This window comes from Globicephala melas, chromosome 1 (assembly GCF_963455315.2).
Source record: "Globicephala melas chromosome 1, mGloMel1.2, whole genome shotgun sequence".
Classification (NCBI taxonomy): domain Eukaryota; kingdom Metazoa; phylum Chordata; class Mammalia; order Artiodactyla; family Delphinidae; genus Globicephala; species Globicephala melas.
The window spans coordinates 112,310,227-112,335,044 of record NC_083314.1 but is presented as its reverse complement, the minus strand read 5'-3'; the positions used below and the strand labels follow the sequence as shown (position 1 = coordinate 112,335,044).

At 34.5% G+C, this 24,818-nt stretch overlaps 1 protein-coding gene across 3 annotated transcripts in view; it reads right to left on the bottom strand.

The window, feature by feature from the left end:
• ODF2L (outer dense fiber of sperm tails 2 like) overlaps positions 1 to 24,818 on the bottom strand; it is a 54,053-nt gene that overhangs the window by 12,349 nt on the left and 16,886 nt on the right. The window contains exons 9-18 of one of the 3 annotated variants that reach the window (XM_060303250.2): positions 22,343 to 22,452; positions 21,160 to 21,295; positions 16,233 to 16,343; positions 14,801 to 14,905; positions 12,665 to 12,823; positions 11,282 to 11,367; positions 11,037 to 11,199; positions 8,573 to 8,698; positions 3,790 to 6,101; positions 3,086 to 3,137 (exon numbers count right to left, since the gene is read on the bottom strand). In XM_060303250.2, the coding sequence (XP_060159233.1) occupies positions 5,973 to 6,101; positions 8,573 to 8,698; positions 11,037 to 11,199; positions 11,282 to 11,367; positions 12,665 to 12,823; positions 14,801 to 14,905; positions 16,233 to 16,343; positions 21,160 to 21,295; positions 22,343 to 22,452 (1,125 nt within the window). In that variant the 3' untranslated portion in view covers positions 3,086 to 3,137; positions 3,790 to 5,972. Of the gene's footprint in view, positions 1 to 3,085; positions 3,138 to 3,335; positions 6,102 to 8,572; positions 8,699 to 11,036; positions 11,200 to 11,281; positions 11,368 to 12,664; positions 12,824 to 14,800; positions 14,906 to 16,232; positions 16,344 to 21,159; positions 21,296 to 22,342; positions 22,453 to 24,818 lie in introns of those variants that run through there. The other 2 variants (XM_030866115.3, XM_070044771.1) reach the window with 2 other exon arrangements.

The following is a 24,818-nucleotide window of genomic DNA, read 5'->3' as shown; positions in this document are numbered from 1 at the left end:
GAAGTAGTTCTGCCAGCATTGAATTGTTACTTCAGGATAAATGGCTAAATTGCAGATTATTGTAGCAAATGGCATGAACAATTCTGTGTTTCAAGAACCTTGAAATTTCTCATGGCATTTGATACAATAATTCACATCTAGGCATTTATCTTAAAGTCATAATTTGATGCAGGCAATGAATTGTACATCATGATGATATTCACTGCAGAAACATGGAAACAACTATGCAACAATGGAGCAATAATTATTATGATGTATCCAGAGGTAATGGGACAGTAAGTTTATTGGTAGTGCGTGATCATTCTCATTTTACCCTATCTTGTCAATACTAGGATTACCTCTTTTAAATTATTGTAGGGAAAAAAGATTAGTTTTCATTTACAATTCTTTACTAATAAATCTGAACATCTTGTAAAAATGTTCATTGGTCATTAGTAATTCTTATTTTATGAGTTGTCTGTTTTTATCCTTTGGCCATTTCATCTGATGGATCTTTATATTTTATTAATTTGTAACAGCTCTCTATATGTTGGGCAGGAAAAAGAAAGTATAGAAATCTTTGTGTCTGTTTTACCCTCAAGTGTTACGCTTGGAGTTTTAGCATGAATCAGATCATTAGAAATTACAATTCCTGTTTCTTAAGATGCTTCAACTTCTGATAGTTTTCAACTTCATGGATACTATCAGAAAGGTTAAAATACAATTTTTCAAGTAAGATAAGTTCAAAATAGTAAAAGCCAAGATAGACTTCTAGCATAGAAATGAAAATTTATAAAGTTTTAAGGTAATTAAGTGTGCTTATCTGTAGAAGTGAAAACAAATCTTTTAAAAATAAAAAAGTTTTAGGTAGTATTACATTCAGGTAACATTCAAGAAGTTTTATTATTTTATTATTCAAGAAGTTTAATTATTAAGATGAAATTATTTATTTTTACTTAAGGACCATTTACACATATCTTACCACCTTGGGTTTAGATGTCCTCTTTAGTTAGTTCTTTTTTTTAAATGATAGGGAAAGGTATCTATTTTACAAAAAAGCTGCAAAAAATAAACTTTAAGCTTGCCAAAAGCATTCACAGTGTATAATTAAAATGTTTCTAATCAAATAATGTATGATAGTTAATCACAGGTTTACTTTTTATAGTTTTAGCCATAATCAATTGTCAATATTTTCATCTACTAATAACAAACTAGATATAAAGGGCTCCTAACAGTTCTTCCCTCCAGTGCCCACCCCAAACTATGCCTACATAAGAAGAAAAGAAGAAAGATACTAAAGTTATTTTTAAAAATAAGACTAAACTTTAACATTTTAAGGAAATCTTAAATTTCAAGGAAAATATTATTTTTAAATGTTTGTGTGTGCATCTGTGTGTGTGTGTGTTATCTGAAAGTACTGCAACTAGTTGTAATGATCAATAAATCAAAACTACTAAGTTACACTTGGGATTTAATCAACTTCCCAATTCAGTAGCATCAAAAGAAAAGAAGACAACATATGGGATTTTTTTTATTAATTCTTAGACAAGAAAAGAAGAGCGAAATTCCAGTTAAATTATCTGAAGCAAACAGCTATTAAGTGAACCCATTCTATTGAATACCTTCCCGACTCCCAATACCAGCTCCCTCCCATTTTCCACTGTGGCCTCTGGAAAGTATATCTGATTATAAACAAGGTCTCTACACCCTAGTCTATTCAGTCTCTACCTCTGCCTGAACAGAAACCTGACCCCTCACCTAGGAAACTGCTTCCCTTGCAGCCCTCAGGAATGAAAGCTACTCATTCTCCCAGACTCCATATAATTTCCCTTTAGTAGGCAAATCCCCTCTCCCTACTTTGAAGATCAGATCTAGTGGCAATATCACTAACCCATCATCTATCTGTCCATCCAACAAATACGTACTTAAGTGCCTGTTACGTGCCAGGCACTGTGTTAGCTATAGGCTACAGAACAGTAAATCCTCATAAGGGTTAAAATCTAGTGAGACAAATATGAAACATAATTACACTGAGGAGGGGGACAAGGCCTTAAGGCCATGAATGTGAGGGCCAGGACATGCAGGGCCTTGAGGGTCATGTTGAGGACTCTGGATTTTATTCTACAATCAGAAACCACCGATAGAGTTTCAAGGCTTCATTCCTCCCTGGAGTCATTACTCATCCACTCACATTTAACCAGGATGCTTGTCCTTCAGCTCTACCCAACGCCTTCTGCATCCCAGAAAGCTTCACACCCAAGGCTTCTCAGCTCAACATCCTGGACTCCAGTGACCTCCAGCTCCTCCTCAAGCAGGATTCTCTCCACTTTTTCCTTGTCCCAAATTACTCCACCTCTGAAAATCAAATTCCAGTATTCCATTCTCAGGCCATAACCTCTCACCAAGCCTACTCTTCTTCCACTCTATACCTATCATGCCTGTCCTTCAACCTTTAAATTATTATCTGACTAGAAAAAACAACTGAAATATAATCTCATCAGAATAAGTGAAAAGTTACTACTATTTCCTCCACCCCTACCAAGGCATGTAGGCTTTTCTACGCCTTCCTCCATGCCCATATCAACATATGTGAACTTATATACACAAATGGAGAGATGCTTGTTTTGATTACAAAAAGGGAATCATACCTAATACAAAATTCTGTGACTTCTTTTACCCTAAAAATAAAAATCATGCACAAATCTCAGGCCAGTAGATATAGACTGAATTCATTCTTTAAAGTGCTGCACATTGTTCCAGGTACAGATACTGCCCGGGGTTCCCCTCCAACGTGAACTTCACTTGTTTCTGCAACAAACTTGCTGACCCCAGAAAACCTCGAAGGAGACTCTTCAGTGGAGTAAAGTGCTTCCATTACTGGTAGTTGGAAAAACACTGATACTTGTGACTGAAAAAGTCTGGGAGCAGAATGGCTGCTCACAGCACCGCAGCGGAGGGTAAGAGGTTTCAGGCCCACGAGTATTGAAGCCATCATGCCTTTCACCACTTAGTTTGATACTGCCCCAGAAATGTGCAAGGCAGGCTGCTGGCAGGTACTGAGGGAAACACAACCATGAGCAGGCAAGGAAAATTAAAACTCACTTACGGCTCTCACTCTCGGAAAGAAAGATGGCCAACACAATAGAAACAGGAGATGCCTGCTGAGGTAGAACCAATGGAAGAAACAAGAGAATTTTAATGAACACAGAATGGAATTACAGTGCTGAAAAACAAAAAAACGAGAAAAACCCCACCACTTTCGGGAACTAAACATCAATCCTGACTTATTTAGAAATTCAGTACCCAACAGAAAAAGAGAATGACTGCCCTTGAGAACCATGTAAGTGGTTAGAAAAATCAGGTGGAAGAAATACCTCACAAGAAACCCAGTGACAAACACCCTGAGGGAAAAGGTAAGCTGCGTGGAGGTCAGATCCAGGAGACAAATCAAGGAAGAGGAAAGGAACATGTGGAGAGGTAATAATCCCATAAATAATGGAAGGAAACTTTTAGAACTTAAGAAAGTCATGAGGCCCTGAGTATCAAGGATAAAGAGAAGATCCTGCCAGCCTGTTAGTACTGTGGGAACAAGGGCTTTTGGGGATGATGGGAAGTTGGAAGCAAACACTACTTGGGGACTCCAGGAGACTGACTCTGAACCTGACGCTGAGCTTGGTTCACACGTCAGAAGAGCAGAATGTCTGTGCTTAATGTTTCACATGGAAACATTAAGCACACAGATTGTTACAGTTCTCCTGGCTCCCACAAACTTCCTTTGTTATTCTGTGTCACTAGCATCTGAGTACTAACCTTAGGGACTTTGCAGTAAGACTTTTCCTTCCACAGTCCAGATGACATATTGCAGGGACCAATTTTTAAACGCCATATGCACAAATTACTTTGATAAAAATTAAAAATATAAAAAAGAGAAAGTATTCATAGATGAAGCAATGCATGCTTGTTAAAAGAAACCATTACCTTTATTTATGAAATATACATGAAGGTAGTACGGTCATAGTTAAGAGCAGAGACTCTGGATGCCTGCTACTTACTAGCTGTGTGACCTTGCGCAAGTTACTTAACTTTTCTGTGTTTTGGTTTCCTGAAGAGTAAATCTAATTAATAGCACCTTTCTCATCAGACATAAAGATTAAATGAATTAATACATGTACTACACTCAGAACTTTGGCACAGACTAGTACTCAATAAATAACAGCAATGCTGCTGCTGGGCTACTGCTGCTGTCACAGCTTACAACAGGAGAAAAGTATTGTACATAGAACTTTTAATTTTGGAGTCAGAAGGCTTGAGTTCAAATGCCAACTTTAAAACCCAAAGAGTTTTATATCACAGCCACAGAAGTTAATCCCTCTATGCTTACATTTTGTCATATCTAAGGGAGGAATATGAATACCTCCCTCTCTTAACACCCATCTATCTACCTATTCACAAACATCAACTGAGTATCCATATCAGGTATTCTGTGGTGGCTGAAACAGAATCATAAATAAGATACAGTTCTGCCCTTAAAGAGTTCACAGTCTAGTGGGATATACTCAAGAACCTTAGTTTTCTTTCACGTGAGTATTTCCTAAGGCTGTCTTTGCCGTAGGAGATGAAGAAAGGACCACAAGGGTCAAGCATGTGTTTTAGTACCACAAGTACTATGATTTAAAATTAAAAGGCAACTCTAATATTGTTGGCAATTGTTGGGAAAGAAATGTGGCCAGTTTCTGAAATTACTGTATTTTGCTATTTTAAGAAAAATACTATGAAGCAGTTGGGTCACAGGGTAGTAAGCCCCTGCAGATGATATGGCAGTCTTAGGAGTGAGGGGACCAGAGATAAGCAGGCCCCCATTTCTGGTCAGAAGTGGATAAAACACCTTGGGGGGACTGAGCTCTGTTCATAGGCTGGACTGTGTAGTACACAACTTGCCTCTTTGAACAATCTTTTGAGACCTGAGTGTTCTTTGAATAAACAGCTCTCAAGCCTTTCTCTGAGAGAAGTCACTACTACTTGATCCCTTGTCAATTACATCCATCCCCTTTTAGAGTATCCTGCCTTGACACATAGGCTAGGAGATTACAGAGAACATGTTCTTGGTAGCTCTTCTACGTCATCCCAATAACAAACACCTTATTCTAAAGCTTCCTGGGATTAAGAGTGTTTATTTTGATCATCCCATGTGAGCTGGCCATGCGTAGGGGTCGGACAAGCTATTCCCCTTTAATCTTTCACTTAACTCAGGGGTTTCAGAATGTCTACACTAATAATATCAGACAATCACTAACATAAGATGAAGAACAAAAGAGACTATGAATTTATAGGAGAGCCTAAATGCCTATTCTTTATAAAGAAACAATGCATGCCAACATATTTTCACCTGTTACCGTCAGTTGGCATTTAGTAGCCATGACTTAAAATTCTATATTTAAAACCTCACAGGAATTATAATGGCATCTCTGCATATTTGAAATAATATTAAGTACACTGAGACCTTTGGTATCTTTAGAAAGTATGCAATTATATCATTATTAAAAATAATATCCAGAATATTTTCCTTTATTATATTAATATATAAATATACAGCACCATAATGTAAAACAATTATATACATTATTTAAAATCATGTATTTGGCTCATAATTGGCCTAGGTTTATTACAAATTCACTTGAATGGTTGCTACAAAGAATGATTCTGGCTTCTTTTCTGTGTGTAAAATATTCCAAAAACCAAAATAAATTAAATAGATATTAATCCAGAGCTAAGTGAAGATTATCCAGCAAAAAAGGAATACTAACATGTATCTTGTTTTAAAGTTTCAACTGGATAATAAATTATGTTTCAAAAATCTTTACATAAAAACCCTAATAGTACCACCCATAAATCATAAAATATAGCAACAGATAATATATTTATTTAATTTTTATCTAATTACTTTTTAGACTCATAGTAAAAACCTATTGCTTATAGAAAATAAATCCAACAATTTATCCAAACATTGTTACATAAGAAGTTTTAAGAAACTGTAAATAATTCTTAATACTCTCATTTTGATTCTCCGACTTTTCAAGACTATGCTGTATTTCTTTCAAACATACTTCCTGATGTTGTGCTTTCTAAATAAAAAAAGAAATAAAGATAATTAATAATGACATTCATATCAAAGGACAGTCATAATATAAAATTTATATACACAATAATTGAATACATGGTTTTTAATTTTTTTAAAGAAAGAATCCTAACATCTGATGTGTTGATTATTAACTTAGAGCTCACTTTTCTTTAAAATCTAGAATAAAGCACATACATGGTTGATCTCTACTGTGACAGTTTGTTGTAATACACCTTCTCTTAGCCCCAAATTATTACATATTTAACATGATTAACTCAAATGAATTTTACTTAAAACTATTAATTTCTATTACATTTAACATGACATATTTTAATACTAGTTTTTGCCATTTTCTTTGCCTAAAAGAATGACTTTTGCTATCTTAAAAACTGATAGAATTCTAGTTTTGATAATATGAATATTTTATTTTTAGAATCTTTTAAAAAATAAAATGAACTCAATATCATAGGTATTCTTTGAGGAAAAAATTTTAAATGTAATGTATTTTTAAAATATTCAGCTGCATATAAATTCCCAAGAGATCTGTTCACTGAAAATACTTTAGATAGACAGGCTGCAAATATCATCTAGCTTCCAACTAAAATGTAGGCACCTTGAGAAGAAAAATCTTTTATATCCTTCCTATCAGGTGTTCAATGACACCCAATACCTTGTGAAACTGAGCGATGCCCCCAGGGGAAGTGTGGTGGGTGGTATGAAACAACTTGCTAGGCTGAGCTACACAAAGTCACAGAATGGATATAGTGAATCTTTGAGGAACATCGATTTTACTTAACAACTTGGGAGGGAAAAATATTAATACAAACACACATACTGTAAGGTAGAAAGCAAAATATACATGGATTTTAGTATAATATATAAGACTCCAAAGACATGTCAGGCTTCTTGGTCTGAGGTAAGCTGCTGAGGGTCACCCTTGGGTCTGTGCAAGCACTCCGCCCTCCCCCGGAGCACCTGGGCAGAAAATCTGTAGAGGCCTGCCACTGTGGGCAGGGCACCCTAGAAGACACCAGCATACAATTAACTATGAGACAGCCTCTCAGGGTGCTTACAGTTCAGATGGAGCTAAGCCTTGTATACAAAACAAATACTGAATTGCCAACTAAACTGCCCTCTGGAAGGGAAAGAACTCATAAACCCATTTTTCAGCAATGTCTAAATCTATGGTTAGAATTCTAGTTTCTTACTACTGTAAAAATGATCAGGTTTAGCAAAACATCAGATCTTAAATCTACCTATTTTAGCAGCTTTAATATTCCCAAGTACTGGGAATATTATAGCAAACACACCTCATCTTAATACTTATTTTATTTTTTCAGAAGTTTCAATTACACAAAGAATGTCACACATATTTTACAACAGAAAGTCTGACAGTGAGTTAAAAAAAAAAGTTTTGAAATAAAGGGAAGGCCTGTGCTAAATTAAAGATGAGAAATGTTTTGTTCTGATTAAATTGCCATGGAACTTTTGATGGCAATAAAATTAAAATATTGCACGTCAAAACTCATTTAACTTTTGAACCTTTCAGGTTTTCAATGATTTAGATGCTTGGGAATGAAAAAATAGTTTTCATGGAGTTTGGCTCCTGGAAAAAATAAAGTATTATTTCCTGTGTCACTGTTAAGTAGATAGTTTTCAAGTAATTCAGTCCCAACTAGTGCCAGCTTTCACAGTTTGTTATGCCATCTGACTGTTTCATGAATAGTTAGGAAAAAACATTAGAAGACTAATTAAACACAGCCAATTTGGTATTCTCATCTCATGGCTGAGTGGACCAAAGTATCCACTTCACATGCAGATATAAAATGTTTACTTAACACCAACTTATAACTTTCTAAAATATAATATGCATTATTTAAGACATATCAAAATCTAACTCATAATAAGTGTTTATCTTAAAAACTGAAAAACTCATATTAGAAAGAAAATAAGTCAATGATATCTGTAACTTTCATTAAGCATTTGTCATGTAAAAGTAATACGCAGGGAAAGGGCCTGATGAGACTTCGGGGGAAATGTAATAGATGCTACCAAGGATGCAGGATAATAATTCTTTGCCCAAATGCTGACTTTCTTTTTTTTTTTTTTGCGGTACGTGGGTCCCTCACTGTTGTGGCCTCTCCCGTTGCGGAGCACAGGCTCCGGACGCGCAGGCTCAGCAGCCATGGCTGACGGGCCCAGCTGCTCAGCGGCATGTGGGATCTACCCGGACCGGGGCATGAACCCGTGTCCCCTGCATTGGCAGGCAGACTCTCAACCACTTTGCCACCAGGGAAGCCCCCATTTTTATTTTTTATGATTTATATTATTTGTTATTTTTAATACTATCAGTAAAGCAATAGCCTTGATTCCCCTCACTTTGTATTTTAATTGTTTATAACTAAACTCCAAGGTAAGAATGCTAAATGCTAACTTATTTTTAATGAAAATACATTAAGCCATACTAATACTTACACTCTTCATTTTGCAAATAAGTTGATTTTGTTCTTCATTTTTCTTTCTAAGCTCAGTTTCCAGATCTAATATTTTAATTTGTAAAGCCCTTTCTCTAGATGACATTTTCTCTATTTCTTCAGAAACCTGTAATTTTAATTAAAAGAAAAAACTAAATGTGCTTTCTTTAAAATATGATTTAAAGCCTTGACATCGTTATACTGTATCACTTCTTTCCAAACAGGTATTATTTGGATATTAGACAATTTAATTAGAAAGTGTTTAAAGATGTTCTATCTTGAGAAACGCATAGTGTAAGCATGTATTCTCCTCTTTGCTGTGTAAGTACCTGAAAAATTAGCTTGAAGTGGAAGAGGTATACGTATTTGCACTGCTCTGTGACGTTGGTAGGTTTTCCCCAATACTATATTTCTATAACCTGTTGACCAATTGCCATGTTTTACAGTATTTATATTTACCATGGTGTCTGGAGTGGTGGTGGGACATATAAAGTCCACAACCAATGCTGATTATAGACTTGGATGGACAGAACTGGGGGCAGGGTAGGTGATATTTACACCACACACACACACACACACACACACACGAGATTGGTTTTTCATTCATTCACTTCCAAAATGTTCTGAATTTGAGTTTTCATATTTCTCCGATGGCTTATTTTAGCAGAAAGTCTAGCTTAGCTACATTCATCCAAGGATTCAGATACTTGGGAGCCTATCTGCAGGAATGCTGGGTTGGATCCATAAGAATGACAGTGGACGCAGGGACTAGTTCAGGAGCAAGGAGCTAGTAGAAAGGACTGCCCTCTAATCTCACTCCCATGGACTAAGTTCTAAGTTATTATAAAGTTATTTACAAAGATTTCTTGTGCACAAATTCCAAGGGTGATTGTGAGGATAGCAGGATTTGAAGCTGTGGGAGAAAGGGCCCTCAGGACAAGTATCTGTGTCCTTTACAATGTCCAGCAGTGTAGACAATGGTGACAGTGCAGTGATGGCACTCCTCATGTGGTAGGAACTAAAGACAACCCCATATTCCATTGTAGCAGGAAAGAAAGGAGAGGGCAGACACATCTCTGGGAACTGAACTCTTGTGAGAAGGAATCTGAGAGCACCTAGCATTTCCAAAGTCCATTTAGTCTGAACCCAGGATAAAGTCGCTTCTTATTTTCCTCCCAAAGGTTGGGACTGAGAAATCTGGATTACACGTCTATCATTGGCAGTACATTTTACTACTTAGCTTTCATTCAATGATGTGTCTTTCAAAGTCAATTTAAATTGCTTTCCTGGAGTTAAAAAAAAAAATCAAAATATATCTATGACACTTACGATTTAAGAGCCACATTTCAAGGATATCAGATGTTATCTCACCCTTGTGGAACTGCCTTTAACAGGCTTGGGAAAGACCATGGGTGGAAGAGAGTCTAGACAGATAGATTCAAAATTTGGTGCTGGACATGTTAAGTTTGAGATGCCTATGTTAAGTGGAGATGTCAAATAAGTAGCAGAATATATGAATTTAGATGTCAGGATAGAGAAAAGTCTGGGGCGGAGATATACTTCTGAGAGTCATCAGGGTATAGACAATCTCCTTTTGGCATCATTCAATCCTATGAGGAAATTCATCATCCCCATTTTATCAATTAAAAAACTAAAGTTTAGAAAGTAGCTTGCCCTGGGTCAGGGTATAATGTGTCAGAGCCAGAATTCAAATCTACTTCTTGTGGATTCCAAAGCCCACCTCGTGTCTTTCAAGATTACATTTTCAAATCACTTGATAAATTTACCTCTTCTTTGAGATCTTCCTGAATCATTTTCTCCTCCTCTCCAGATTGAACTAACCACACTCCCTTGGTGTACCTTGTATCTTCCCTGCATTGTAGCACCTACTTGCTGGATGACATTTGTTTGTTCACATGTTATCTCCCTACTGGACTGTGAGTGTCCTGAGAGCTGAGGCCAGGTCTTATTCATCTTTGCATCATAAGCACTAGCAGAATGCTTGACAGACAGTGAGATATGTATTAAATGCTATCCAGATGGATTTAACTGGAAATTAATTCTTGTCTGTATTTATTTATACAACAACATTTGCCAAAAGAAAAGGGAGTTGAGCTTTATAGCTCACTGAATCCTGATCAAAACCAAAGGTTCAATAATTTGCATATTTGCTGTGGTTTCATTTAAAAAAAAAAGAGGGGAGACTTCTTTAAAGTGTTTTCCATCTCTGCCCTTTACTCTGCCACATCATCATTTATTTAGTGAAGTAACTCTGGACCAGTAATCTATCTGTTTAGCTCCAAAAGGGAAAAGCAGGTAAAAAACAAAAATGTAATTGCTCCCTTCACCCTGTCATCAGGATAAAAACAATAACTGTAGGTTTGGCAAGATGAGATATTGTCTGTTTCAAAAGATGACTCTTCAGTAAACTAATTAAAAAGTTTCTGAATAAAGGCCATCTGTACCTTTTGTCTTCCTTCTTCTACAGCAGCTTCCAGCTGTCTGGCCAATGCTCTATATTCTGCAGATTTCTCTTTAAACTCAAGATTGGTATGCTTAAGACATCCTTCTTGGTTTGCCAGCTTCTTTTCAAGCTCTTTATTTTCTGCATCCATCTGTTCTAATTTTCTTTTTACAGAAGACATATATTTTAAAATTATACTGTGTAGAAAAAAAGGTAACACCAATTTTAAGTCAATTTAATACTTACTGTTTAAGGTTTTCACATTTCAACTGAATAAGATAATTTTCCTCTTCCAGAGAAAGCTTTGTCAGAAGATCATGATTTTCATCAACCTAAAGGAGAAAAAAGTTTTCTTGGTTATTTTCTTTATAATCAACTTCCAAAGAAATCTATATAGTTTATCATTAGAACAATTATAAAAAAGAAGAAAGTATAAATATTATTATTACTCCTATACAGAGAGACACCACGAAATATTACATTGTTAAAATACAAGTTCTTAAATTCCTGGTTAATTAAAAAAAAACTACGTTGCCTCACGGAAAATCTATGAAAAATTTTACTGAAAGATGGCAATTAAAACATTCTGAGTAATGTTTTATTGAAAAAGAACATTTATTAAGTAAATGTCAAGATTTTAAACAGTAATCTCCTATTGTTGGATACTTAGGGTTACTCTTACAGTTTTCTGTTTCACTTACAGATAGTGATTGATAATTGAATATCTGTGAAGTTGTAACTCTGAGTAAAAATCGTATTTGTGAGAAGCAAAATAAAATAGATAAGCAAATCAACAAAGACACACCTGCCCATGCCAAGACAGAATATTCTTCCCATTGCTTCAAAAGCTATATTTAAATAGTTTAAGATGTTTTGAAAAATAAAAATAGAATTTTTCTCATAATTTCAATTAGTAATTTAGGTTATCTATGTGATCTGACATTTTCCTAGAAAGATCTCTTTTCAGGAACTTAAACTCAGCAAAGTTTTGTTTGCCTGTTTTTAAAATGAGGATGCATTTCAATATTAAATCCAGATTACATTTGAAAGATAGGGAATCCTTCCTAAAATTATTCTGCAGATAAAGAAAAAGACTTGCCACCACCTTTGAACAAGCTTCTTTGAAAAATAATTAAAAAAAATATTTATTGTTTACTATGTGCTAGGCACTGAGTTAAGAGATGGCTGTATGGCACCCACGATCTCTCTTCTGATGGAGTAAAAAAAGTATATGTTGAAAAAAATAATTGAGAATAATACAAATAAACTTGGTACATAATTCTAATTGAAATAAATTCTAGTTTTTGTAAGGTAAATTACAATAATTTACCTTATCCTAACATCAAAAAATATACATGTAAACATAGCTTTGTTCCTTCACTCATGCTATTACTATGTCCTCAAATGTCTAAATACAGATTTGTATGAATAAACTAAATCAGCAAATTTAATTACCAATATTTTAAAAAATACCTTGAAAATAATATAGTATTTGCATGAAACTGACCTTTTATCAACTTATTTAGATGAGAGTAAAATAATCACCCCCTGACATGAGTGCCCTCAACTGGTGAAATTATTCCAAAGCATTTAACACATCTAGCAAAAATCCAAATGATGGCTGGACACCTGGCCCTGAAGCTCCCTAATGGCGTGTGCTTGGTCTGCACATTTCCCCTTGTGGTGCTGCAGGCTCTCCTGACACTCGTGAAGCCTCTGTTCTGCTGCCGTCAAGGAATTGCGGTCGTGCTCTAACTCCTTCAGATGAGACTCCATCTGGCCTCTCACCTGAGTTGTAGCATTAGGGAAATAAGTGCAAGATCACACATTCAGCATTAACGTTTCTACTATCTTAAATACTAGATATGCTTGCAATATAGTAAATGTTTTAGGTATAATAGTTTTTTAAAAAAGATTTAACCAAATAAATAAGAATAAACTTTAAGTTAGCCTCTGCTAAATAAGAATGTATGACTCAAAAGTGGGCTGGACTTCAATTAGTTTCCAAAAAGTTTGCTGAATAAACGACTATGGTAATATTAGCTTGCAGGGAGATTGTTTAAATTACTTAGGAAAGTAAACTTTTTTGAATTCTGTCATTTATATTCAAGTATAGATATTACTAAGAAAGCTGGTATGGTAGTTTTCTGCTGTCCAGCCATCAGGCTAAAGTAACTTTAGACTCTCTGTCATTCGATCTGGTAACTCAGATATTTCAATTAGAGCAGCCTTGCCGTGCTCAGCTTAGTCCAAATCAGTAGGTTTACTGTATATAAATTCAAAATAGCTAATATCATCAGTACTCAGTAGACTATAATTTGATCATTAATGTTATATGTTACTAAGAACAAATCTAACTGTATCTATATTAATCTCTTTGGCTGCTGCAATTCTTCACTGTGGCACTTTTGTGGAGATGTGACAAGAAGCAGCCCTAAAAAAATGCTTGTACTGCTAGTTAAGAAAAAATAACAAGACATAGGGCACTTAGGATGTTCATAGGGAGGGAAAACAAGAGCTAGACTCTTTCCCTGAGACAGGAAACACACAGAGCTGCTGTGCAACATCTGGCATTCTTGATCACAAAAGATAAAAGTAGAACAAAGCCTACCTCTGGGTCCCCAAACATCTAAGAGCCCATGAGAAAACCAGGAGACTTAAAACAGTAGGAAAGAAAAAGGATGCATTTCATTAGAAAAACAAATAATAATGGCTTGTCTGGTTTAATACCAGTAAGAAAACATTGTGACCTCACAGTATTTGAAAATCACAGGCTCCTGCCCCATTGGCCTTTTGAATAGGCTTTTTAAATAGACATTTATTTAGAGTGCTGCCTACAAAAGAGGAGATATTTGCATTGGTATGTCTCATGAGAAAAACTGATCAAGAGGTATGAAATGATTTCTTCTCTGCTCTGCTAAAAATAGGTGAAAAGTATTGATAATTCTAAGTAGTAAGTTGCACATTTGATAGGCTACCTTTATCTCTTTTAACCAGCAGAATGTCTGCCCTGGCTGACCTCTTTCTTCTTCACATTGGTGCCTCACTCAGACTTCTCAATTCCAAGATGTGGGGACGACCCAGAGACAGTCACCTTATTACACTCAGTTGGAACTGACCAGTAACATCCCATGATGTCCCCAGCCGGGAGTCAGGGGAGTCAGCGTCCTACAACTTTTGCTGCTTCCTTACCAAAACAACGTGAAAAGACCCAAAAAGGGATGCAGTTTCATTTAAAAACTTAAAAATATTCACAAAAACATCATAACTTGCCAACACTGAACTTCCCCTCATTCTTTGGCAATAGGGTGAAAAAAAGTAAATGATGTTGGGTTTTTTAATGTTATTTTTCTTCCATAAAAGCATTTAGCAGAGAATATTTACTTTGCTTTTGTACACAAAAGATTTACTACCAGAATAAAAAGGTAAGATTAAAAATGAAAGGTATTCAACTTTGCATGAAGCTCAGTGACAAATAACCATTTTTTCTGCTACTTAAGTCTGCTCTTGTATCAGAAAAATTATACATTTATGTTATTTCCCAAATATTTTGGAAAAAGTAAAAAAAAATATTCACACAAACAAACATTTCAAGCCTGGAAGAAACGTCATGTCCTTAGAAAACAAACTGCCACAGAAATCGAGAACAGATAATTTCTAGGTCTAAACTAAAGAAAATGACCAAAATTAAAGAATTTATATAAAATTCATAAAGTACAAAACATACATAAAACATTATTTTATTGTTTAAAATGTCAAACTTACCTTCTTTAATTTTTTATTTTTGTTTTTTGTTATTAGGTTATTCTCTTGTAGCAAACTTTCACATCTGCTTTCCACCATTTCAGCTGCTTCCTGCAACTTCTGTATCTGAAAATAAAATATATTATTAAAGTAAGATGCATTATTTTATTATTAGGACCACTGTATGAAATAAAAAGCTAAAAAATTGAATTTAAATTTTAAAATTTCAATTTTAAACCCATTATCATTTTCCTATTAATACTCTCAGTATGTTTATCTAATGTTATTCCTTCTTTTCCTATTAATACTCTCAGTATGTTTATCTAATGTTATTCCTTCTTTAAATACAGGAATCACTCAGTGCTCTACTCTAATCCACAATCCTTTTATGATTTACCTGTCTTTTCCCATCAATACTTCTAGAATCTTCACCTGAGCTCTGAATATTAGAGAGAGATCCTCATTTGCAGGCCCACGTCACTTTAAAGAATCAGTCTCTGGTCCAAACTAGCTCCCAAACCAATTATTTCACACTCCGAATCAAAATCTGCTCAAAAAATATCTGAGCACTTTATACAAGGCCCAGAGTCAAGAATATGGTAACTCATCTACAGTATTCTTGATGGGGGATTAAACCAGAACAACCAGCTGGAAGACCCAGATGACATTCCCAGTAACGCACTGCACAGTCCATCACAGCCTCCATTCTTACCTCCAGCTGGGATGACGGCAATATTCTAACTGGATGTCTCAACTCCAATTTTCTATCTAAACCATTGGGCTGGAGCGCTTCCTACTTACCTACATTATGCCCCTCCTTAAGTTTTAACCTTTAGTTCATTATTCTTCAATTCAAACACTCTCTTCCAAGAAAATCAAGCTCTTTATTGACAGTTTGTTACCAACTCAAGGACCTACATAAGTCCCATCCTTCAAATGAAGTTTTTCTTAAACTTTCTAATACTTAAGCTTTTCTATAAATTACCAATTAACACACTCTCTATTCCATACATATTGTCATCTGTTCTCTTCCAGGTCTTTCATGTGAGTAAATCTGAATTATACTTTATTTATTTGGAAAGAGGAAATATTGTGCTTTAATGACCCTTGAAGGGAGTCATTATTCTAAATCAATACCATTAAAAATACAAGACGACAAACATAACCAAAATTAACTAATAGGATTATTATAGGTTCACATTACACCTATGTAATTAATTTTAGATCTACTTTTAGGAATAACCAATATAAACACAGGATATTTAAATCAGGAATCAGCAGAATCATCATTTTATAAAAGTATTTGGGACCTTAAGAAATATTTGGGATATATCATATTTTATCACAAATAATAACTCCACCTTTCTTCAGTTCTGTTTTACATCATAAACAAATGCAGTGTTTTAAATTATCTACCAAATTTAACAAACATTAAATTAAATGCAATGATCACCTGAGCTTTATAAACTTCAATAAGAGCTTTCTGTTGTTTTTCTACTTCTTGCAATTCTAAGAGCTCATTTTCAACAGAGGCAATCTCGTCCTTCAAAGCAGCTAGTGTAGTCTATTAAGGAATATATAAATAGATTTTATAAATCATTAGAATTCATTTGTACTCCAGTGCTATAGCATTAAAAAACATAACTCATTTATCAACGAAGCTAATAAAATAATTATTTCTGATTGCATATAATTACCATCTAAAATTAGGAATTTCAGGAAGTTAGTAATATTTATGAGCAACCTTAATAAGACTTATTCAAGACCTTTTTTTTTTTTTTTTTGCAGTACGTGGGCCTCTCACTGTTGTGGCCTCTCCCATTGCGGAGCATAGGCTCCAGACGCGCAGGCTCAGCGGCCATGGCTCACGGGCCCAGCCGCTCCACGGCATGTGGGATCTTCCCAGACCGGGGCACGAACCCGTGTCCCCTGCATCGGCAGGCAGACTCTCAACCACTGCGCCACCAGGGAAGCCCCAAGACCTATTTTTAAACTTTAAAAATTTACTGATGAAAAAGACTTGGAAAATAGAAAGACCATGTTCCTGGAAGGGAGGACTCAATACTCTTGACATATCAGTTTTTTCCAAATCAATAAAACTTTACTGTAATTACAACCAAAAGTATAACAGTTGAGGGGAAGAGGAATATGACAAAATTAATTTAAAATTCATATGGAAAAATAAAGAGACTAATAAAAATTTTAAAAGATACTAGAGAATCTCAGTACTTATTAGATATTAAAATGTATAAAGAACTAAAATTATTAAGACACTAACATAATAATATAGAGGTCTATGGAATAGAAAAAGAAAAATACACTAAGATTATATTTAGTGTATGACAAAGGTTGGATTTTTGAATAAATGGGGAAAATATGGATCACTATATAATGGTAATAAGACAACCATTTATTAGGAAAAAAGCAGATTTAACTATTTGCCTTCAGCAAACATGATTTTTATATTAAACAATTATATATTTATTTTAATGTATTAAATATTTAAAAGTTAAGCTTAAAGTTTTTCACAGAAGATCCAGGTAAAATTTGATTTGATTTTAGGATAGCAAAAACCTAACTAAGCATAAAATAAAAAGATGATATCATGAACTGTAAGAGTCTGAGATTTTATCCTCCAAGTTTACCAGTTAGCCTAGCACAGTTTCATGCATGCTAGCAGAAGACACAAGACTCCTGGGTCAGAGTCTTAATTTCTTTATTACTCAAAGCAATAGCAGTAGCCAGATATTAGCATCTGTGTTCGTTTCCAAAGCCCCACTTCCCGCAGAGCAACACCAAGAGGGCCAGATGACACCTGTACATGCGGTGGGTTGTATACAGAAGCAACTCTGAGTTTAGGGAACCCAAATCTCTTATAACACGTAGTAAGCATGCCTTTTGGTAGAAGGAAACATTGTTATCTTCCAAGGATGTTCACTATACAAACATCCTTGAAAAGACAGTCTGTATCTGGATCACAGGCAGTCAGATGTGCAGAAATGTGAGACTCCCAGCAGAAGCCGAAAAGGAAAAAAAGATATACACACACACACACATACAAACACACACATGCATATATATACATGCATATGTACATGTACATATATCTCCAAAATTTCATAGCCCCTCAAAAAACTAAAGAGCCTAACAAAATGTGAAAAAAGTAAAAGATTATGACAAAAGATTAATACAGAGAGAGGTCTTATATAATAATTAGGAAAAAAGACATGTAAAAGATAATGAGTAGGTAATTCCAAAAGGCAGAAATGTAAATGATCAACAAATACATGAAAAATTATACTTACTAGTTATTAAAAAATGCTCTAGGCAATGGATAGTCTTCTAGTAGTGAACATAAGAAGCAAAAATCCCTTCCATTGTGAGCTTAATGTACTCCATGTATAGATAGACACAAATAAGGGGTATATAGACAAAAAACAAGAAGTAAAATATATCATACACAAAAGTAAGACAGTAAGGACAAGTTGGGAATGGGCCAGGGAGGCCTCCTGAGAAAGGGACTTGGGAGTAAACACCAAAAGGAAGTATGGCTCTTTGAGGGAAGAGGATTCCTGTAGAGAAAGGCAATGGTGGGAGAAAGCCTGGCCAGTTAGGGGAAAAAGCAAGAAGGCCAATGTGGCAGAAAGCAAGAAAACAAAGGGAAGCGTGGAAGGATATGAGGTCAGAGAGGTAATGGAAAGCCAGATAGTGTAATGCCTTGTAGATATTTACTCTATTAATCAAGGTATCACTGAAGGGTTTTGAGCAGAGCAGTGACATGGTCTGACTTACATTTTTATAGGAAATACTTTACTGCTACACTGAATGCTGACTGCAGGGGCAGAGGCAAGGGCAGAAGCAAAGAGAAGAGGTAGGCAGTCACTATAACAATGAGACATGATGGTGGCTTGAACCAGGAATGACAGTGATGCTGGTGAGAAGTGGTCAAATTCTGGATATATTTGAAGTAGATCTGCTGACAAACTGGAAGCAGGTGTGAGAGAAAGGAGTCAAGTAACAGAAAGGATGACTGCCATTAACTGAGACAAGGAAAACTGTAGGATGAACCATATTGGGGAATATAGGAACTCTATTTTGGACATGATAACTTTGAGACACCTATGAAATATCCAAGTGGAGATTTCAAGTAAGCAGTAGAATACATGTCTGGAATTCAGAGGCAAGGTCTAGGCTAGAGATATAAATTTGAGAGCCCCCAGGATATAGATGGTATTTAAATCCCCAAAACTAGATAAGATTACTTATCAAATTTGGAGAGATTTGTTTTAAAATTGCCTAGTACTGGAAAAAGTATAGGGACCCATTTACGATGGGTGACCTGGAAATATATAAAACTAACATTAAGAATGGGTCTTCCTTTTGACCATATGATTCCACTTGCAGAAATTTATCCTAAGAAAATATATATGCAAAAAGACTGAACGTATCCACATTTTTATTTATATTATAATAGCAAAAAAAAAAAACAACCCAAAACTGGAAGTAGTTCACAATCCCCCAAATTATATATATATGCTAAAAGAGTAACTTTACTTATTTTTCAGTTGTGAGATTATAGGTGATTTTTAAATTTTTCCTTTTGTGCTTTTCTGTTTTTCAAACTTTCTATAATGAACAAATAGAACTTTGTAACCTTCCAAATAACTTTTGTTGTTTTTAATAGAGGAGGTCACTGGGGTCCTAGAAACAGTATCAGCTAGTATCTTCTTCATTTGAAACTAAAATCTAAAATTATTCTAAAATATTTGAAAGTAACAAAATACAACATCTAGACAATTTTACATTGTGCATAACATATGCCAAATATACCTAGATGTTTTTTCTTAAACAAAATTCAGAGAGTTAAAAATACATGTTTTTGAATTATTTATAGAATATAATATATAAGCTTTAACTCAGTGATTTTTATATGTAATTTAAAATTAATTCCATTACCATGTAATTAAAAACCAGACTTAAAATTAAGGAAATATCCTTCTAATCCCCTCTCTGAAGGATATCAAGGAAATTAAGAAAATAAACATAATAAATAAAATTGCTTCCTCTTCTAGAATAAAATGTTTAAAGAATTAATTCAATAAATATTGAATAAGAGCTAACTATATGTCACACCTCCCCTGATTATCCTGTGCATACAAAGATGGGAGTTTATGAGGAAAGATTCATCCTAATTGAGAAGACTTTGGGAGGAAGCAGCATTTAAACTGAACTTTAAAGGAAAGGCAGGATTTATATACTGAGAAAAAACGCATTCCAAACTGTAAGAACAGTAAAACTACAGGAATAGAGGAAAACATAAACAAGTTGCAGGAAGTAAGAAGTATTCGTATTTGGCTAGAGTTCAGGATAACTAGAAGGCTACATTCTCTAGTCTCCCCTGTAACTAGGTGGGGTCATATACCTAAATAAGGAGAAGAGTCGACTGGTATGGAACTTTCAGGAAGTCTCTCTAAAGAGGAGAAGATGGGGAAAAAGGGGGAGATAATTCTTCTTTTGTTTCCCTCCATCCTGTTATTTGAATCTTGGCTATAATGGATGGAGCCCCATCAGCCATTTGAATGGCAGAGTAGAGAGCTAAAAAGTAGCTAGGTTCTCCGATGCCATACTGGTTTTGAACTGCCAATTCTGGCCTTCTTTTCCATTAAACAGATTCTTTTCTGTCTTCTGTTTACTGTCCTCCAAAAACAGTATTAAGGAACTGAAAATGATGCCATCATCTTTAGTCAAGTCTCATCAGGTTACATGTATCTATGACTAGGAACTCAAATACCCTTTTCCTCAGAATGTATAAAAGCTTCTTCCCCATCTTTACTCTGGGTACACATAAAAACCAATCATCCCTTGGATTTGACTAAGTTGGAAAATTCTTTCCGGTTATGAAGCAGCCAAGAACATACTTTCTGGTTTCAAACGGACCACGCCTGAGGCTATATCCTATTGTAACCGTGACACCTAGAAATAATCTTATGCATTAAAGTTAATGTAATTTTGGATGATTCGCCTAACTGCTAAATTGGAGAGTAAATAAACTTTTTTAGGTTGAGACAAAGAGACAGTTATTCAACTTCATAAATCTTAGTACTGCTGAAAACAACCTTTACATGTATTTGTATATACAACTATAAACATCTAAATATCTCTATATAAGTATGTGTGCATATATGTGTACATACAGATATATAGATATAGTTTTAGAAGTTACTTATTATAATGATATTCTAAAACTCTTGAGAAACATAAAGGAAAAAAATGATACAAGAGCACTACTCTAAACCTGCTGTTATTTCAAGTTACTTCTACTAAGTAGACTAAGTTGTCATTATACTATACATATATACATAAACACATACACATAGTACCTTTAATTTTGTATTCTCAAGATTCAGAGTTTCATTTTCATATTCAATTGAGTGAAGTTTTCTAAGAATTTCTTCGCATGAATTTTTTCCATGGTCTTCCATTTTCTTCAGGTCTTCCAAAAGATGAATAATTTGCCTTTATAAAAGTCATAGAAATTTTCATTCAAACAGTGTGTTTCTGAAATTATTTTTGTAGGGTAGTTTCAAAAGTTACTAGAACTCATACAGCAAAGGAAATAGGAAGCCGTAATCTATATATAAGGTTACTACTACTGAGTAACTGAATAGAAATAATTACCCATTGATGACGCCAATGAAAAATTACACAACATTCTCTTCACTAGTCAGTAGAACATCTAAACTATGATCCACAGGTAGGTCTGTCTTTCTATCATTCATACATGTGCACACACATACACACAATTTCAGGGAAAAGGTTAAATAAAAGGATCAAGTGAGGCAATAAATAATCTTTAGAAGCAAATCATATACACTAGTTTTCAATGATAAAACTGAAGAAAATATACAGAAAGTAAAACATTCAAAAACAAATATATAGTTATTTATTGTTAGCTTAATAATAAATTACAAAGTATAGAATATATGTATTTTTACTTCCCTGGTGGCACAGTGGTTAAGACTCCATGCTCCCAATGCAGGGGGCCCGGGGTCGATCCCTGGTCAGGGAACTAGATCCCACGTGCATGCTGCAACTAAAAGGCCCACCCACCACAACTAAGACCCAGTGCAACCAAAAAAATAAAATAAAATAATTTAAAAACTTGCTGTCGTTGCTGATGTTGCTGTTAAAAACATTTAAAAAAATCTGCTTATATATAAAAAATATACTACATATATAAATATATTATATATAAATATATGTGAATACATATATTTATAAAATATGTGCATTTTTTATTTTTCTTTGTTATGCATGTAAGACACTTTAAGGAACAATAATTTGTGAACACCAATGCAGTTTTAATGGGTAATCATATTTATTGTATTTTTAAAGTAGACTAAGAAAAGTTTATTAATTATAAATGGCAAAAATAGCCAATCATATAGAAAACAGCTTTACCACATGTAATCCATAAGAACCAAAATACAAATTACTCAAGTTGGAAAGAACAGAAAACACTTCTTATGAAACAGTAAAAAGGCTCTAAATTTTTTTTCTTACTTTTTCATTGTTTCGATCTGAACTTCCAATTCAGTTTTTTCTATTGCAATTTTCTCATAATGACTTTTCCAGACGTTGGAAGCTGAAACTATTTCAGACAACTTGGCTTCCTAAAACATACATAAAGTACTCATCTTGTAATTTCATAACACTGGTTTTGTCCAGGGTCCTAAAAATAAATACATTATAAACAAGGAAACACTCATCCTATAAAGTATGGAACTTTTGTTACAGAAAATTTCAGTGTACAAATCTGAACACAGGAAAACTTTAAAGTAAATTTTAATAATGACTTGATAATACTATTACTTTATATGCACATAGTGGCAGTTCCAACTTAACATATTAAGGATGTTGATGGAACTATTTTCAAAAAATGTTTCATAATTACTGAAGATAATTCCCTTTATATTTACTGAACTCTTATTTGTCTTTCTCTGTTGGACTTATTTCATGTAGCATAATACCCTCCAAGTCTATCCATGTTGTTGCAAATGGCAAAACTTCATTTTTTTTTATGGTTGAGTAATAGTCACCCGTGTGTGTGTGTGTGTGTGTGTGTATGTGTATACACACACACACACCCCACATCTTCTCTATCCATTCATCTGTTGATGGACACTTAGGTTGCTTCCATATCTTGGTAATTATAAATAATGCTGCTATGAACATTAGGGTGCATATATCTTTCTGAATTAGTGTTTTCAGTTTTTTTCAGATAAATACCCAGGAATGAAATTGCTGGTTCATATGGTAGTTCTATGCCAAGCTGTTTTGTAGAGTCACCCCACTGGCTTTCAAACACTAGTACTGTCAGCAAGAAAGTAAGAGTGGTAGTGGTTGGTTACCCACTTTGAATGTGAGCTACCAGAGGTAGAAATTTTTGTCTGTTTTGTTCATTACTAGGGTCTTGAACAGTGCCTGGCATAAAGCAGATTCTCAGTAAATAACTGTCAAATGAATCTACTCTTTACAAATCCACCTAGAGATCTGTAGCCATTGTACCCCTTCTCTACAGTCTACAGAGAAACAAATTCACTAGAATGACAACAGTGCCAATAATTATTAATCAGAACTCAGAAGTCGTGATATGAACAGTTAACATTTATTGGGTGTTTCCTTCTTTCCTTCCATCATTTATGCACTCACTGAACAAGTATTTATTCAGCATTTATTATGTGCAAGACATTTTTTGTTTATATTTTTAAAGCAATATTTTTAATATATTAAAAAAAGACTAGTTTTCTGTTTTTATATTGTATGTAAATGAATATTAATATGCATTATAAAGTGTAAGTTGGACAATTATATTAGAATATAAATTAAGATATTTAGAAATTTTACCTATAAAATAAGGGCTAAGAAGAAAATTTAAGACCTTGATGCAATTAATTGTTGTGGGACTACTTCTAAAGGAGTAGTCAAGGAAGGCCCCTCTGAAGAGATGTCAAGTAAAAAGATACCAGAATGATTTTTAAAAGAATCAGCTATTATTGAGCCTGAGAAGAACATTACAGCCACAGGCAACAGCACAAAACAATGAAACAAACACACTCCATGCATTAGAGGAATAGAAAGGAGGCCAATATGGCAAAAATGTAGTCTGGCCAGGCACTGTGCTTTGACATATATTTTCTCCTTTATTCCTCCTTACAATCGTATGAGACAGGCAGTATTATTATCCCCTATTTTATCAATAAGGAAACTGAAGCTTAGAGAGGTTAAGAAGCTTACCCAAAGTCACAAAGTTAACAAATGGAGAAGTCTTCCTATACTATGATCTGGGGCGTGGGTGACATGGTGCTAGTTAAACAGGAAAATCCCAAGAATGTTAATGACTCAATTAGTTTTTACCACTCAAGAATATTTTCAGGCATTCAACTAGGCCTACAGCCTTATAGATTTTGCACTTAATGCTCAATTCTTTCATCTAATTAAATTCTTCTGAATGTAGTTTAAATATTAAGAGTTTTAAAATGTTAACAGTTGAACTTATAAAATATTAGGTTGTTTTGTTTATACAAGCATTTATGCAAGTCTGTTTTCATTTCTAAAAGCCTCTGATAATTCTACAAGCCACAGCGTAAGTTCTTAAGAGGTAGGATACCAGTGAGACATTAAAAAGAGTAAATATTTTATTAACTGGTAATTGAATAAATATAATTCATCAAAAACAACAAAACGCTAAGTCCATTTTTCAACTTTGTTAATACACCCAAAGATAACTTTCACATGGTGGGTTTACGTCAGCAAATGGTTTTAAATGCATTACGGAGTTTAAGTGAAGTGAATTACTGAATAAAGTCATACGGTCTAATGACATAAATCAGCATTTCCCAATCTGGTATTCCTCAGAACCAGTTCCAAGAGTTGCTTTGTGGGTAGAACAAGAGTTCTGTGGTTAAATAAGTGGTGGAAAATTCTGAATTCAATACCCTCCTTGGCACTGCTTTATGTTTTCTGAAGGCCTTCTCAG